We start from the raw sequence: 15,928 nt of genomic DNA, 5'->3' as shown, positions 1-15,928 counted from the left end.
AATGAGTAATGAGTCCTCTTTCTAGTCTTGTGGGCCACTGTGCCCAACGCTAATTGAAAACCCAGTGAAGGTTTGGGAAATCTTTGATGCTTTGTGTGTAAGCATTGTACAAATTGAGCAAAGTTGGAGCATCTTGACGCTGTTCAATTTGTTCACTGATCAAAAGCATCAGAAAATGAAGCCTTCCAGGAAGTACTTGTTTCAAGGTTGTCATTGAAACCTGCTTACTGAGAAAACTTGAATTTTTATGCGTTTTTTGTTTTTCTGTTTTGTTAATATCTTTCAAATGCAGGCTAATGTCTACCATAGCTCATATTGTTTTATTTTGAGTTTGGATCATTATTGTGGAGTCAGGAACAGCTGTCACAAATCAAGTGTGCTATTAATTGAGTCACCTTCCATTTTGCTTTAAGAGGGTAGATGAAGGTATAGCTTACCTTGCTTTGATATGCGTTAATAGAGTTTCAAATTTGCTCAAAGCCACATAAGCACATTTATTTTTCCTGCCTGTCCATTATGGAGCTCCCAAACCCTGAAGGCTATACCACAGACTGCCAAACTCCATCTTCAAAAGGAGAAAGGAGTTCTAAAATATTTTTCCTGCCTAGTTTTTTAAAATATTTTCAATATCTTAGAAGATACAGAATAAATATCAAGTGGCATTTTTTAAACCGAAGCCTCACTTTCATAAATATATTCTTCAGTTCTAAATCATGTGATTATAGATGGATACTTCATTAACATTTTTACAATTCTATATCACCCTAGAAATTTACTACAAGTTATCTAAACAAAATTTATCCTTTAGGAAAGAGGGCCTCAAAGGACATGCTACTATCCAGTGTATTACAAACAGACTTACTACAAGCACTTCTAAATATGCAGTCTATCAACTAAATATTTATCCCTTTCGTGATCATTTTCTGAAAACACAACGTGTAACAATAAAACAAGACAAACTTGCACATACTCTCCAGAAAAAGAAATAATAAGAAAGCATATTTCAGTCATGATTGACAGTGAGCAGCTTCCAGAATGGAAATTTGTGGTTCTGAGTTCAATTTATGTCTCTCGTTATTTTCTTTTCCCCATAAAATAATTTATCTTTTATCAAATTTGAGCAAACCACATAACCTTCACTTTATATATGATGTTACCTATACTATTTATTATTATATTTTCATGTTAGTATTTTTCATATTTCATAGAATATTAATGTGGAATAATTTACTGTTCTTTAAAAATATAGTGATTCATATTTATGAAGGGCTTTGCTCCAGAAATATTTTCATCTACTTTTCACAGTGTTGCAAACTTCAGGTTGAAAATGATTGTTTTATAGATGAATTGTAACCACATTTCTGTGGATGAAAAAAATTTTAAGTTACTGGTTAGCATCATTTTTATTTTGATCTAAAAATCATTTCTACAAAGATACAACAGAACTAGAAAAGAATGGTTGCTTGAAACAACGAAATTATCTGATCGTAAATGGTGGAAACAGTTTTTGTTCAATGTTTTCATTATCATATTGGTGCAATTTAAATAAAACAGATGACATTAAAGGAAAGAAGTGTAGCTGAGGAGTGCAACTATTCAATGGGAAGGGTTATAGACACTGCCACAGAATAATAGACCATCTCGGCCAGGACTGCATCTGAATACACTTGCCGCAGCTCCCTTTATTCTCCTTTCAGGGTAGAGACTTTTTAAATGAAAAAACAATGTTTTAAGAGTTAAAGGGAAAAATCAGAAATTTTCCCATAACCAGACTGATTTGCCATGGTAAAAGTGGGGAGTTGTTTGACATGTTCATTTAAGTCATTCTATAACGATCAGACTATGCTTTCTATAAAAACAAGAACTGGATTCTGCTTTATTTTTCATGGGATTTTGACCAGTTAGAAACCATCATCATTCATAATCTATATGTACAGTTTCATGTTTATGGAAAATAAAGTAGCTACCACTACATCAGTTCACTCACATGAGTACAGCAGAGGAGAACATAATGAATTAAGTTATGATTATGTAGCAGCAATGACTATTTGTACTTTGATTTAAGGGAAAAAAAAAAAAAAAACACATACAACACAAAACATTTTCCAGGACTGGGGGTGAATCTCAGAGGTAGAGTGCTTACCTGGTTTGCAAGAAGCCCTGGGACCCATCCCCAGCACTGCCAAAAGAAAAAGAAAAAAAAAAAAAAAAATCCACACTTGAGGGTCTTTTGCCTTTGCTTTAATAGATATTTATTGGTTATTTGGTACAAAGAGACTATGGGCTGTGATATAATTAGTGGGCAGGCCAAAGCCTCAATAGTAAAAAATAAATGATATAATTAAATAAAACATCAATAGTAGGTAGTGAATAAAACTCTAATTTTTATAAGAAATAATATGTCTTTCACACATTAGTATAAAATCTGTTTCTGCAGCTTATCTGGATGTCCTCTCAATGCACAAGCTATCAAAAAGGGCAAGGTGTCTGAAGAACTAATGACCATCAAGCTGAAAGCCACTGGGGGTAAGTCACCACCTTCACTGAGGTCTAGGTAACACCCATGAGGTTCTGCATGTCCAAGTATGTACTGTATGCGAAGTGTAATTTTAATATATGAAAAGAAAGGTCAAATTTACATAAAACTGCATCAGAGCAACAATTCCTTAGTTTCTCTTACTTTATTTACTAATTAACTTACCTTTTCCTGTGCAGGGGATGGAGCCCAGGGCCTCACATGTGCTAGGCAAGCACTCTACTACTGAGCTACACCCCTAGCCTCTCTCTTCCTTTTTAAAAAATATCTACAACAGAGAAAGTCAGGAAATGGTATCCAATGGATTAACAGGCACACACAGAAGTTGTGACCTTCAGTCTTCATAATTTCATAATGACGGTGCCTCCCTCTCTCTCTCTCTCTCTCTCTCTCTCTGTGTTTCTGATATGTCTCCTATCAAATTTCAGGAAACACAATTTCTAGAGTCTGTATTTGAACACTTAAATATTCTTCTATACTCAAAATATTTTTATAGTGATTCTGGTTGCCTTAGACTTAACATCTATATCTCTATCTTCATTTCCCTACATGTTTCCCTAGTGTCAATCACTCATCGGGAAATTAAAATATATAGTTTCTGAGTCCTAATTTGGATTTTCCCATTTTTCGTTTGTCCTCGGGTGCTTTTCTAAGATTTCTAATCAGCACTGTCTCAGGCCTTCAGTGCTTTCCATCAAAGATCTCTCTAAGGCATCTGAGGAATGATGGCAAGGCAATTTTTCTTTTTATTTGATAGTGTCTTTGGCATGTGATTAGAATTGAGCTGGAGTCTTTTCTGTGTGTGTGCTCGATAGGGATTGATCCCAGGGCTTCTGATATGTTAAACATGTGCTCTACCACTGAGCTACACGTCCAGCTCAAGCTGAGGACTTTTAACTGTTGTCATTTCATTTCCCTTAAAGCCCTGCTCACTGTTTTTAATGTGAACATGAGGTTTTACATAGAAGGGATACAATATCCACAGGATGAGAGCTTCCCTCATGGAAGACTCTGGAGCTTCCCACTGCTTCCCTTCACAGTGAGGCCTTCATCTGCTTTATTTAAAGTGAACCCTAAGGAGACGGGAAAATACTCACTAGAATAGAAGTAAATACCCTAGATTTTAGGGACAGGCTTGAGTCCCCTGCTATTTCCAACATCCAGATGGTCAGTAGGGGAGCTTTCCCTAGTGCTTTGGATTTCCCTGGGAAATACTCCCCACCCGCAAAAATCTCAGTACACTTTCAAATTTGGGACAATTTAATGTACTTATTTATATAGCACCTTTATACAACCAGTACTTAAAGGATAAGGAGAGCAAAGCTCCAGAAAAAAAAGTTACTTAAAAATTAATTGAAACTATGGTACAGAGGAAAATCAAAGATAAGAAGACAAGATAGACGAAGCCTGAGGATAATAAAAAAATGTGCTACCCAAGCCATTTCACATTCAGTAAATAAGAATCTCAAATCTGACTGACTCTTCTTTTTAGAAGCAAAAGCAAAAGGAGAATGTGATCACTATAAGAACCACACTATAGTAAGTTAATTCAGAGCAAATCTCTCTCAAGAACTGAACGCATGAAGAAATATTTCCTATGATTCCTTAATATGAGAATAGTAACACCACCTATTGTCCAAATAGAAATCACAGTGCTGCTTCTAATAAAGATAAAAACAGAACATTAAGCCTGTGGCATTACACCAAATTATGATGAAGTCATAAAAAAATAAAAATAAAATTGCAATAAAATATAAGGTGCATATGAGTTTAACCTTGCCTACAGTGTTAAGCTAAACTAGGTAAAAGTCATTCATGCTATTAGTTGAGTTAGATAATGTTTTAGGAGAATATTGCCAGTTCACACATGGAAGGCCTATGCCAAAAAAAGCTTTACATTTACAAAAAAAGAATGAATTGGTATTTGGTTCTCTGTCCATGCCATAATTATTGTCATACTACTCTTTTTAAAGACCACTGGTAGTCCTTGATCATCAAATTTAGCCATTTACACAAGAAAGAACACTTGCCCTTCTATGCTTTGAAGACACAAATGAAGTAAAAATTAGAATAGTTGACCCATGCACGTATTCTTGCCCTGAATAGATCCTTCTAGCTCTTCCCATGATTCCTTTGTGGATATTAAATCTCCTCAGACCTTTAATGACAAAGGTGGTAAAATTTACATTAACTCATTTTTCCCTAAATAAAAAAAAAGAAGCAAAATACTCTGTAAAAGCAATATAAAAATAAAGGTTCACTCAAGGAATATAATGGAATTTGTTTGAAATATAATTCAGTTATTTTGTTTGTATAATGTGAAAAAACAACCACTTAATCCCCTCTTATAAATTGTGTACACCTGCTACATATAGGTATATGCATCACTTGTATAATTAATTATATGTAATACAAAGAAAATGTTATAAATTACATAATCACTGACTTCACAAATTAAGTACAGATTACTACCATGTAAAATTAGAATTATTGAATAAAAAGAAAGCATATTTTTGGTTCTTTCATAGGAGGATCATTGAATAGTCATGGAAAATATTTAGGGGAAAGTTAATATGGTTTTCTTTTTCAGCAGCAATACCTAACTAGTCTAACATTTGCCTCTGCCCAAAAAAGAACATTAGTGCACAATTTTTATTTGTATTTCTTAAACAAGTTAAGTATCTGTGAATAAAGGTAACAAATAGTGCCTCCTTTATCTGCAGATGATATGTCCCAAGATCCCTATAAATATCTAAAACTGAGAATAGTATCAAACCCCATATATACTATTTTTTTCTATATATACATATCTATGATAAACTTTAATTTATTAGTTAGGCATGGTAAAAGATCAACAACTAATAATAAAATAATTTTAATAATGTACTATAATAAAAGCTATTTAAAACTTATGAATTATTTCTGGAATCTTCCCTTAACATTTTCAGACTGCAGTTGACCACCAGTAACTGAAGTCTCAGAAAGCAAAACTGAAGATTGGAGGGACTACTGTGATTTTTTTTTTTTAAGTCCCATCCCATGATGATACCTTCCCCATAAGCTTCAGGCACTTTTTGTTATTGGGCATCTTCCTAGTGTCACCATCTTTATTAAGAGACTTCATTGTTGTTAGTTTTCCATTACTATAACAAAATACCTGAGATAAACAACTTAAAAAGAGAAAAGGTTTATTTTGGCTCATAGTTTTGGAGGTTCTTGTCCATGATCAGTTGGTCTATTGCTTTGGGCCTGTGGTGAGGCAGCACATCACAGTAGCACATGTAGTAGAACAAAACTATGTACCTGATGGCCAGGAAGCAAAGAGAGAAAGAGAAAGAAGCTGGGGTCCCATAATTCCCTTTGAAGGCATACCTCCAGTAAGTAACCTAAAGGCTTCCCACAAGGCCCCAGCTAGTACAGTTTTATAACCTCCCATTAGCACCACCTGAGGTTCAAGCCTTTAACTCATGGGTTTTTAGGGAACATTCAAAATCCAAATTATAGCAGTTATTATTATGATTGGACATCAATAAAACACAATCCTAACAAAAAGTACCAACAACCCAAGCTCTCACTTAAAGACTATTCATGAAAGCACCCATAACTTAGCCAATAAACCTTTAATTTTCCTACTGCCCACCCTCTACAGTCATCTGATCACTGGGACAGTCCTACAATACCACTGTCCAGCAACAAAAAAAGCAGACATCATAGATTCGTCGCTTCTCTCACCCCCAAACTCCAATCTATTACAAGTTTTGCAGATTCCTACAAATTATTCTTGAGTCCATCTTTGTTCCTGCTTCCCTGGCCCTGGGGCACAAGGCCTCGAGACTTAGCCAGAACTCCAGCAGTAATCTCCTGCTGGCTTCTATTCTGCCCTCCTCAATCCATTCTCTACTCAAAAACCTGAGTTATGTTCTTGAAGTCAGTCATATCACACAACTCCCCCTCCTCAAATCCTTCACTGGTCCCATTGCTCCTGAAATAAATCCAAGCTCCTCATGAGGTCCCCTGTGGCCCCCTCCACTGCCTTCACTTCCTTGCCCTCCGGGAGCATCCCCCACCTTCCCACATGCAACTGTGCACTTCCAGCTTCTTCAGCTGTGATGCTCATCTGGCATTTCGCTTTTCCTTTTCCGCCTCCTCCTTAGCTTTCAAGTCTCAGAATAAGTGAGTCTTCTCCATCAAGGGTACACAGAGCACCCCACCTGCTTCCTTCAGAGCTCTTCATATGTTTCCCTGCTTTATTCTGTCTTGCCAGATGTTATATAAGAAAATACCAGTCCCTGAAGTGGAATTTTATTGCAAAAAGACAGAAAGGAAACACAATGTATCAAAGAAATACATCAATAAGTTTTTATTTGCTCAGATCAGAAATATTTAAAGTACTTAGCATTCCAAATACCAACTTCATTGAGAATCCATATATTTCAATCCTATCTTCCTTATTCTTACGTGTCACTTGACTGAGAGAAGATTCTTCTACCACCGCACTAGACAGTTAAAGATGGGGCTCAAAAATGAAATAGAGATCTCCAAATGCAGCCGCCAGCACAGAATAAATCCTGTGTCCTATGTGGTCCCAGGTAACTCTGTTTATCTGTTTTTTGTTTTTGTTTTCTTTTTGTTTTGCAGTCCTGAGGATTGAACCCAGGGTGTCATGCTTACTAGGCAAGTGCTTTACCACAGAGCTACATTCTCAGCCCTCATTGTTTTCTTAGTAGCTGTGTTAAGCTGTTGACTCATTTTCAGATTGATCCAGGTACTAAGATATACACATCTTAGTTGTGGGGTTGGCTTTTAGTTTAATCTTTTCAATTGAATCTCAGAACCTAGAATGGGACTAGTCTTGGAACATACTCTCTTCATTGGCCTGTGCATCCCCAATTTTTATTTAGGTAGTTACTTTTAATAAAGCAATAATGACCTACAAAATATTCACCTGTTATATCACATTGTATGTAAACTTTCAGAGCTTGCTTTTTTCTCCTCACATTATATTATGAAGAGTCATCTACATTGTTTTGGTGGGGCTATATAGCTTGTTTCCAGGGTAGAGTTTTGCAAACAGTACTGCTACACATATCTTGTACATGCATCCTTTGTATATGTTCATCCATCTGTCTTGAGTACATACCTAGGAATGGAATTGCTGGGTCATGGAGAATATGAACCCTCACCTTTTAAGGTGAAGGATTAAGGTTTTACTCCATTTTCTGTTGCCATAACAAAATACCTGAGACTGGGGGCTGGGGTTGTGGCTCAGTGGTAGAGCACTTGCCTAGCACATGGGAGGCCCTGGGTTCAACCTCAGCACCACATTAAATAAATAAATAAATAAATGCAAAACAAAAAATACCTGAGACTGGGAAATTTATAAAGAATAGATGTCTGTCTGCTTCATGGTTCTAAAGGCTAGAAAATTCAAGAGCAGAGCACCGCCACCTCCACAGCATATGGTAAAAACCTTCATGCTGCATCATAACTTGGAAGAGGGCATCACATGGCAAGAACAAGAGGGCTATCTTGGGTCTCTTTTTCTCTTCTTACAAGACACTAATCCCATCCTCATAACTTGCATCTCTTCCTAATTACCTCCCACAGATCCCATCTCTAAATACCATTAAATATGACTTTGGAAATTAAGTTCCCAACATAGGAACTTTTAGGGGCACATTCAGACCATAGCAATAAGTTATAGACTATCTTCCAAAGTAGTCACCCAGGAAAGTATGAGTCTGTATCTCTGCCAAACAAATCATCAAGCTAAGCCCCATGCACACATCCTGCTCTCATGAAATTGATCTTATTAAATCTAACTGCAGATGTTTACATTTATCCCTCTTCATTTGTCAACATGGGTTTAAACTCATTCTTTTGCACTGTTGAGATTACCTTTAATACTATTGGTGGCATCCATAATATTGACTACCTTTCCCAGCTTCTCCAGTTCTTACTTAGTAAAACATTGATGAGAGCGCATGGTGGTGAACACCTGTAAACCCAGTGACTTCCCAGCAACTTGAGGGCTGAGACAGGAGGATCACAAGTTGGAGGCCAACCTGGGCAACTTAGCAAGACTGTGTCTCAAAATAAAAGACAAAAAAGGGGTGGGGATGTAGCCCAGTGATAGAGCACTAGTATGTGCAGGGTCTTAGGTTCAATCCCCAGCATCACACAAAGACAGACAGCAACAACAAAAAAGCAATGATGGAGATAATGCCCATCCAATCAAAGTCTGCTCTGATTCAGGGCTTTACATTTTGCTGCATTCATTCTCACTGTCTGTTTTATAGAAGAGGAAACAGAAGCAAAATGAAATTAATTAAGTTGCCCAAATTCAAGGACAAGGGTTAAGGTCATGCTTTTCCCCCTAAATTACATGAGCTCCTCACCAGAGTCCATATAGAGAACCCTACTGTGTGTCCCTGGACTCTGACTCACCTGGCAGCACCCCAGGCTCTGCCTCCAGTCACAGGTGATGAAGTCCCACTTGGCTCAGCAGCTGTTAATTACTCAGCATCATTCCTGTCTTTGCAGCACATGTGTTGGAATTTAGACCAGCTCCATCTCAGAATTTAAACCTGAGGTTATTTAACTTCTACCAGTGACACTGAGATCTCCTTTCACTGCTCTGAAACCCTAAGTCTTTATATATGAAAAGGGGATAATGGGACAAGCCCCATAGGGGGCAGGGAAGTGTAAAGTCTAAGGTAACTGAACTAACAGTCTACTTTTCTATGCCCTCTTTTCTCTCTTGCAATGAATTAAGTCCCACAACTCCTTTTAGCCACTTTTTCAAAATCCTCCATGTGCAGGTTTGGATGAAAATGCTCAAACTGAAGTCTCATTTTCAATGATCAAATGGCAAATTAAACATAAAAATAACTCACAATTGCCACTACCTCACATTTTCAGTTTGAACTAAGTCTGAATTCTTCATAGGTATAGAAGGTGACGAAGAAATTAGGCATTTGGATGAAGAAATAAAGGAACTAAATGAATCCAACCTTAAAATTGAAGCAGATATGATGAAACTTCAGACTCAGGTAAAAATAAAACAAGTTGGTTATCTTTAAAATAATTATAATCTTTAGTGGAAGCAAAACATTGATCTTTCTAAACCTTGAGTCTGGAAATACGCTGACGTCTTATAAGGAATACCCTGAGCCTTTCCTGATTACACAATAATTGTAAAATCCTGAATGAGTGAATCATCCCAGAGCACCACTGATTCTGTAACTTTAGGCAAAGTTACTCATCTTTGCCCTGGTTGAATTAATGCCTTTATAAACAAATAAAGCAGCTGATCATGCTGTAATTAAAGAGTCCTGCAGAGCACATGGTGCTTCAGAAAAAAAAAAAATCATGAAAAGAGGGTTAAGTATCTTTAGATTTATTCAAAATTAAAATGAAACAGCACAACTGTTTAATTTTTCTAGAACATCTCTAAAAGTGTCTTACTGAACAAATGCTTTATCCAAAAAAATTCAAGCAGTTTATTAGTTTTTCATTCTTCATAATGCCTGACCCATCCCCCGATTAAATTTTTGGAAATAAAAAGTTTGGACCAAGATTTTTTAAACATTAAAAAAGTGTTAGAATAATCATAGTTATTATTTTTAAAGTTTAGCAATTTTATTTTTACTGCATTTAAAAATTTTTTTTAGTTGTCAATGGACCTTTATTTTATATGTGGTTCTGAGAATTGAACCCAGTGCCTCATGCATGCTAGACAAGTGCTCTACCACTGAGCTACAACCCCAGCCACTGTAATTATTATTATTATTATTATTATTATTTAATTCCCAGTATTCTGTCTTCATCCCAGACTTCTCCACAACTTCTCCATATTTCTCCATACCAATTAATAACTATTACAGAAAGTCAGAAGAAAAAGAATGATCCCAAGCAGAGGCTGAAGTGTCCTTCCCCATTCCCTTCTTTCCTTTCCTTTCCTGAAATGCAGGATTTTATGCCACCATGGTTACTGATTTTCTCAGTATTCCTCAGCTTAAGTGGCTTAAGACCATTACAATCCATCTGAAATGCCATTTTAGTTTCCTCATGCATTGTGACCATTGCAACAATCTCCCATGAGGGCAATTGGATTCACAAAAAGCTTAATGCTTTGGTTTGGAAATCACTGGAGCTTCTCTTGGGAACCATTAACAAAAAGTGCAAAGCCCTCTGCCCTTATGGAGCTTAAAGTTTAGAAGGGGAAGGCAGAAAGTAACAACAAAAATTGTACATGATAAATTCCGCTGGAAGGAGGGAGGAATGGGTTGGGTGGTTGGATTTCAATATTAAATAGGACAGCCAGACCCAGAAAGAAGGAAACATGTGGGCAAAATAAGATATGAAGGAGTTAACCAAATAGTTATAGGAGGTTATTTCAGACAGAAAAATACACCAAGTGCAAAGAGCTGGAGATTTGAGAAATAGCAAAGAGGGAGTGTGTTTGCAGGTGAATGAGCTGAGCTAGAGGCAAGTCACAGGACATGGATGACCCAGTCACTCACATGGGGCATCCTAGGCCATTTTAATGATATTCTTTTTTATTCTGAATAAGTACAGAACCATCGCAGGGTTTTGAGCTAAGGAGTAGCATGGTCTTATTTGGCTTGGATTCTAACTTGAGTTTGAAGAGACTTGTTCTGCTGGCTAAGTTGAGGAAGGACCAAAAAGAGACTACATGAGGGTGAAGGCAGACAAAGGGCCACCCATGAGAAAATCGTACAGTCACCCAGGTGACAGCAGCATGGCAGCAGCAGCATGGGTAGGGACAATGGGCCCATCCTATATGTTTTAAAGGAGGTGCCCAATGGATTCAAAGTTTAAAGGAGAGTCCTGGGGACACCTTGAAGTCTGAGCAACATTGGGATTCCCATCAGTTGGAAAGGAGAGGATTGGATAGAGCAGGTATGGAGAAAATGGCAAAGATTTGCTTTGAGACAAAATGAGTTTGAGATATTTAACATGTAATCATGTGCAGACACTGGATCTGCAATCTATGGAGATTTCTAGGCTGAAGATATAAATCTGGGAACTATATTATTATATAATAATTATTACTTATGTTATTTATTATGACTATGTAATAGTTATTTAATTATTAGTATCATTAAATAATTATTATATGATAATTTTACAATTCTTAAGTATTATTATAATTATTGTTATTCCAACACTCGGAGCAATATGATGGGGTTACAATTTGGAACACCAAGTTGTGGCATGTGCATTTCTATATTCGGCCATGCATTTTCCTTCAGAGGCAGACCTTTTGTACACCTCCCAAACTCTACTACTTCTTGTATTTCTGTTATTATTTCCATTTTAGATCACATCTATGGAGACCAACTTGAAGACAATAGAGGAGGAGAACAAACTCATAGAACAGAATAATGAAAGTCTGCTGAAGGAACTAGCAGGTCTGAGTCAAGCTCTCATTTCAAGCCTTGCTGACATCCAGCTTCCACAGATGGTAAGTTGAAGAACTTTGCTGCTCCATTGCAAGTGTTTCCAGGGTCATCATGTAGTTATTGCCAGTTAGCAAGACTAGAAGACTAGAAGAGATCACATGATTTCCTCATGGTCTTTCTCCTAGTAATCTCCCCTGATAGAAAAATGGTAGAGAAATAGATTTAAATTATATGAAGGCCAAGGATATTCTTAAAGGTCAAGGTCATTTAAAGATGAAGGTTTATTTGAAGCTTGTTTTGTAATGTAATATGAAAGTTACAGGACAAAACATCCTCACTGAAATATATTTCCAAGTGTAAGATTTCATGTCTCACAAAATCTGAGACCCAGCCTTTACATTATCTCCCCAACTCAAGAACTACAAAAAAGTTTAATTCCCAATAAACCTGGTACTTTTTTCATATGTAAGTATGCAGAATATAATTCAATTCTTCTCATACAGCATAAAAACACAGAAGTAAGCAGAGTCCATATTTCCAAAATCTAAACTTATTTAGAATTTATAAAAATGGTTTATTTTACATTTTTATAAATATAAGCAAATCTTTGGAGGAAGGGCCATATTGATGAACATTTTTAATTTCTGAACTTACATTCCTAGAATAAGTTTTCTAAAATTTCCAGATTTATATATAAAATGGTTTTAAAATGCAACAATGTAATAAAGAAATACAATTGGTTTTGCTTAAAACAATAAATGCCTCAGATTACCCAGCTTTCTAGAATGGAACCTTCATTTTAATTCCAATGTGTTTCTTGACCTAAAAATTCAGTAATATAATAGCACAAAAGAATTTTTTAAATTTCATGACTACTATTTTATTATAATTATTGGAGATCATTTTAATGTTATTTATTAACGTTTGTCTACTTCATACTTTAAATTTTCTTCTTTTAAACTTTTAAAATTTTCTTCTTCAGCCAGTGCCATAAAAGACATAGATATCATACAAGATAACTTGTACCTTGGATAGTCACTATACAAAGTATTCCATTGGTAACTTTTTGAGATGATCACATGAAATGTTCACAAAAGCACCAAAGACCCACACTGACATTCCCTTTCTGTAGATGAGGGAATCTTCCATCAGTTCCAAAGCCCGCATGAATCAGGTGGTCCTGGCTTCACGCTGGAGCCTTTATCTGCTCTGCCACCCAGAACTGTTTTTTAAGAGGATGGCACAGAAAAGGGGGAAATTTAAAGGGAACAAAAAAATTGTGACTGGATAATATTAATAATCTAGAGCAGTACTTTGCTAAGCATGAGCAAATAATCTTCAAATTTAGAAAGCTTGCCTTCTAAATAGCAACAATGACAATAATATCATACATCTATAATACTTAGACCATTAAGAGTGCTTTCTTCCAAGTACCTTCTGAAGTAAGGTATATGTCATGGATCTTTAAAAGGTGGGGCAATGGAGGCACCAACAATGGCTGAGTAGGGTTCCCTTTGTGCCATACACCTCCTGTCACTCGTGCATGCCATTTAGATCTATTCAGTGTATACTCTGAAGCATCACATTGGGCAGAGGAAACACCAAAACACCAAACAGGATAAAGGTGAACAAATTTCAACTTTGTGAAACTGATATTCTACCTGAGGACACAGGGAGATAATAAAATATATTACAAAGTTGGGGCAGAAGGAAAATGGACACAAAGGCATCTGAAATACTTTCCATCCCAACTGGTTAGTGAGCAGTTTGCTCAAATCTTAATTTCTGAAATTCCAGCCCAGCACTGTTAATGAAACCCATTGGCATAAGCAAACCTTCCTTCCCAGCCTCAAACATCTACCTTCCTCAAGCAGGAGTCTCTTGTGCTGCACATGCTCAATTGAGGCCATGGCTCCTCCCAAAAGAAATCACAGTTTCGAGTTCAGCTCAGCAGCCATATGTATACTTTATTTGGCTCCAAACAGATCTCTAGTAATGTTTCAGCAATCAAGTTTCATTAATTCCATGAAGAGTAAACAGATGAATCCCAATGCATACTTAAATCTCTCCATTTTCCCAAACTCCAGAAGCTATATGAATCCTTGCCTTCCCTCCCAGACTCCTGAGTCACTCACATTCTTTCTTGTTATTTGATCTTCCTTTTGCCTCACAATGATTGGTTCAATGTGTTTGTCTCCACTTAGGGACCTATCAGTGAGCAGAATTTTGAAGCATATGTAAATACACTCACAGACATGTACAGCAATCTGGAACGGGACTATTCCCCGGAATGCAAAGCTCTCCTGGAAAGTATCAAACAGGCAGTGAAGGGTATCCATGTGTAGGATCACAGTGCTGCCGGGCAACAGAGATCACCAACAGCAGTAAACTCCAGATGGACCTGTGAAGGGGTTCATGTACTGCTAAGGTTTGGAGGTTGCCATATGCATTTACAACTGCAACATTGCACTAATTTTTCCCCAGCTGACATAAAAAGGAAAGAAAAACTATGATAGACTCTTTGGATTAAAAGCAATGCAGTCAATTATTAGATCTTATTTATTTTCATATGTTTTTCTTTTATTTCTTCATTGCACTCTTTCTTTTGTAAAGTATATGTAAAATAAATGTGACATTTTTATATTTTATTTATTACTAATCAAAGAGTTTTTTATCTTTTAACTGCATTTTGAAGTCTGCCATATTTTTACAAGTGTGTTTATTAATTTATTTTCTAATAGGATTTAAATAGAAATGCTATTCTTAAATCATCTATCTTGCTGGGTTAAAATGAGAAAACAAAAAGTGTGAAAGAAATCCTTGTCTAAGGACTGCACTATGGTCGAGTTTGATTTTTATTGCACAGTTCTTTTCCCCTTCTTCCACTGGTTTTGTATTTAAAAATGAATTTGCAGTTAAGATGAGCTGCATGGAAAGAATAAGAAGATAAATGGCGCCCACTAGTGGGGCATCCGCACTCACAGAAGCACAGAACACTGGAAAACAGCCTGCTCAGAATTTGTTAGCAATAATTAAATATAGCAGTCAGCAAAGTATTCAACTTGGCTGTATGGTTTTAGTTCATATGAATTATTTATTTGAAATGTCTTAAAGAAACATAAGCATTTTTAGTGATGCAGATTTGTCTGTTTTTCAAGTCATATCAGATAGTTGGCAACTCTCATCTTAAGATGAGAAATAAAACTTGATGTGACCAGCCAGGCTTTCCTGCCATATGTTGGTACAATATACAAGTGACAACATTGGTGTAGATTTGTACTTAGCAAATGCAAACACATCTAAATGGAAAAATTTTGTAGATACCATATCCCCTGAAATAGCATTTATCTTACTGGGTTTGACTGAAAAGGAATGGAAAATAGAGTAAAACGTGAAAAAATATTACTTCAATCTGAGTGATTACTTTGAACATTGGCAACATTGAAGATAGGAGATAAGATTCAATTTGATAAAAATCTTGCCATTGATACAAAGCATACACATGCACTCACACACACACAGGCACACTCACACACACACACACACACACATATATATATACACACTCACAAACACCCATCCACAAATAAAATTGAGCCCACAATCTTGAATTTCTGAATGGGTCAGAGTGTAGTAGTTGCTATAGTAAAGGCAATGTCTATTTCAGGGACTGTAAAGTAGTTAAGCATTGTTTCAAAAGTTTTTTTATATTTATTTTTTTTAAGGAAAAGGTATAGACAACCAGCTAAACTGCCTTTTTGGTGTGCACACACATTTCATGTGCAGACGTGCCTCAGTGTAAATGTACACATGAACTTAGTGTGGGCTTAATTTTCTGTGCTATAACAAAAGTGTTTATTTTTGATTAGCCTCATGGATATTTAGATTGAATGTGATGGCATTCACAGGCTTGATATATTCCACTCTCACTACAGTTACCTGCACAAATACACGAAAAGTGATA

The 15,928-nt window shown here is 36.3% G+C and overlaps 1 protein-coding gene across 4 annotated transcripts in view; it reads left to right on the top strand.

Moving 5' to 3' along the window:
• The window catches only part of ST18 (ST18 C2H2C-type zinc finger transcription factor), a 359,234-nt gene extending 343,710 nt beyond the window's left edge, over nt 1–15,524 (top strand). For 2 of the 4 annotated variants that reach the window (XM_079136474.1, XM_079136476.1), the window contains 4 exons: nt 2,438–2,526; nt 9,485–9,588; nt 11,883–12,026; nt 14,169–15,524. In XM_079136474.1, the coding sequence (XP_078992600.1) occupies nt 2,438–2,526; nt 9,485–9,588; nt 11,883–12,026; nt 14,169–14,309 (478 nt within the window). In that variant the 3' untranslated portion in view covers nt 14,310–15,524. The remainder of the gene's footprint in view (nt 1–2,437; nt 2,527–9,484; nt 9,589–11,882; nt 12,027–14,168) is intronic. The other 2 variants (XM_079136475.1, XM_079136473.1) reach the window with 1 other exon arrangement.
• Nucleotides 15,525–15,928: the final 404 nt, after the last annotated feature.

This window comes from Sciurus vulgaris (assembly GCF_902686455.1).
Source record: "Sciurus vulgaris genome assembly, chromosome: 1".
Taxonomy (NCBI): Eukaryota; Metazoa; Chordata; class Mammalia; order Rodentia; family Sciuridae; genus Sciurus; species Sciurus vulgaris.
This window is presented reverse-complemented; position numbering and strand designations above follow the sequence as displayed.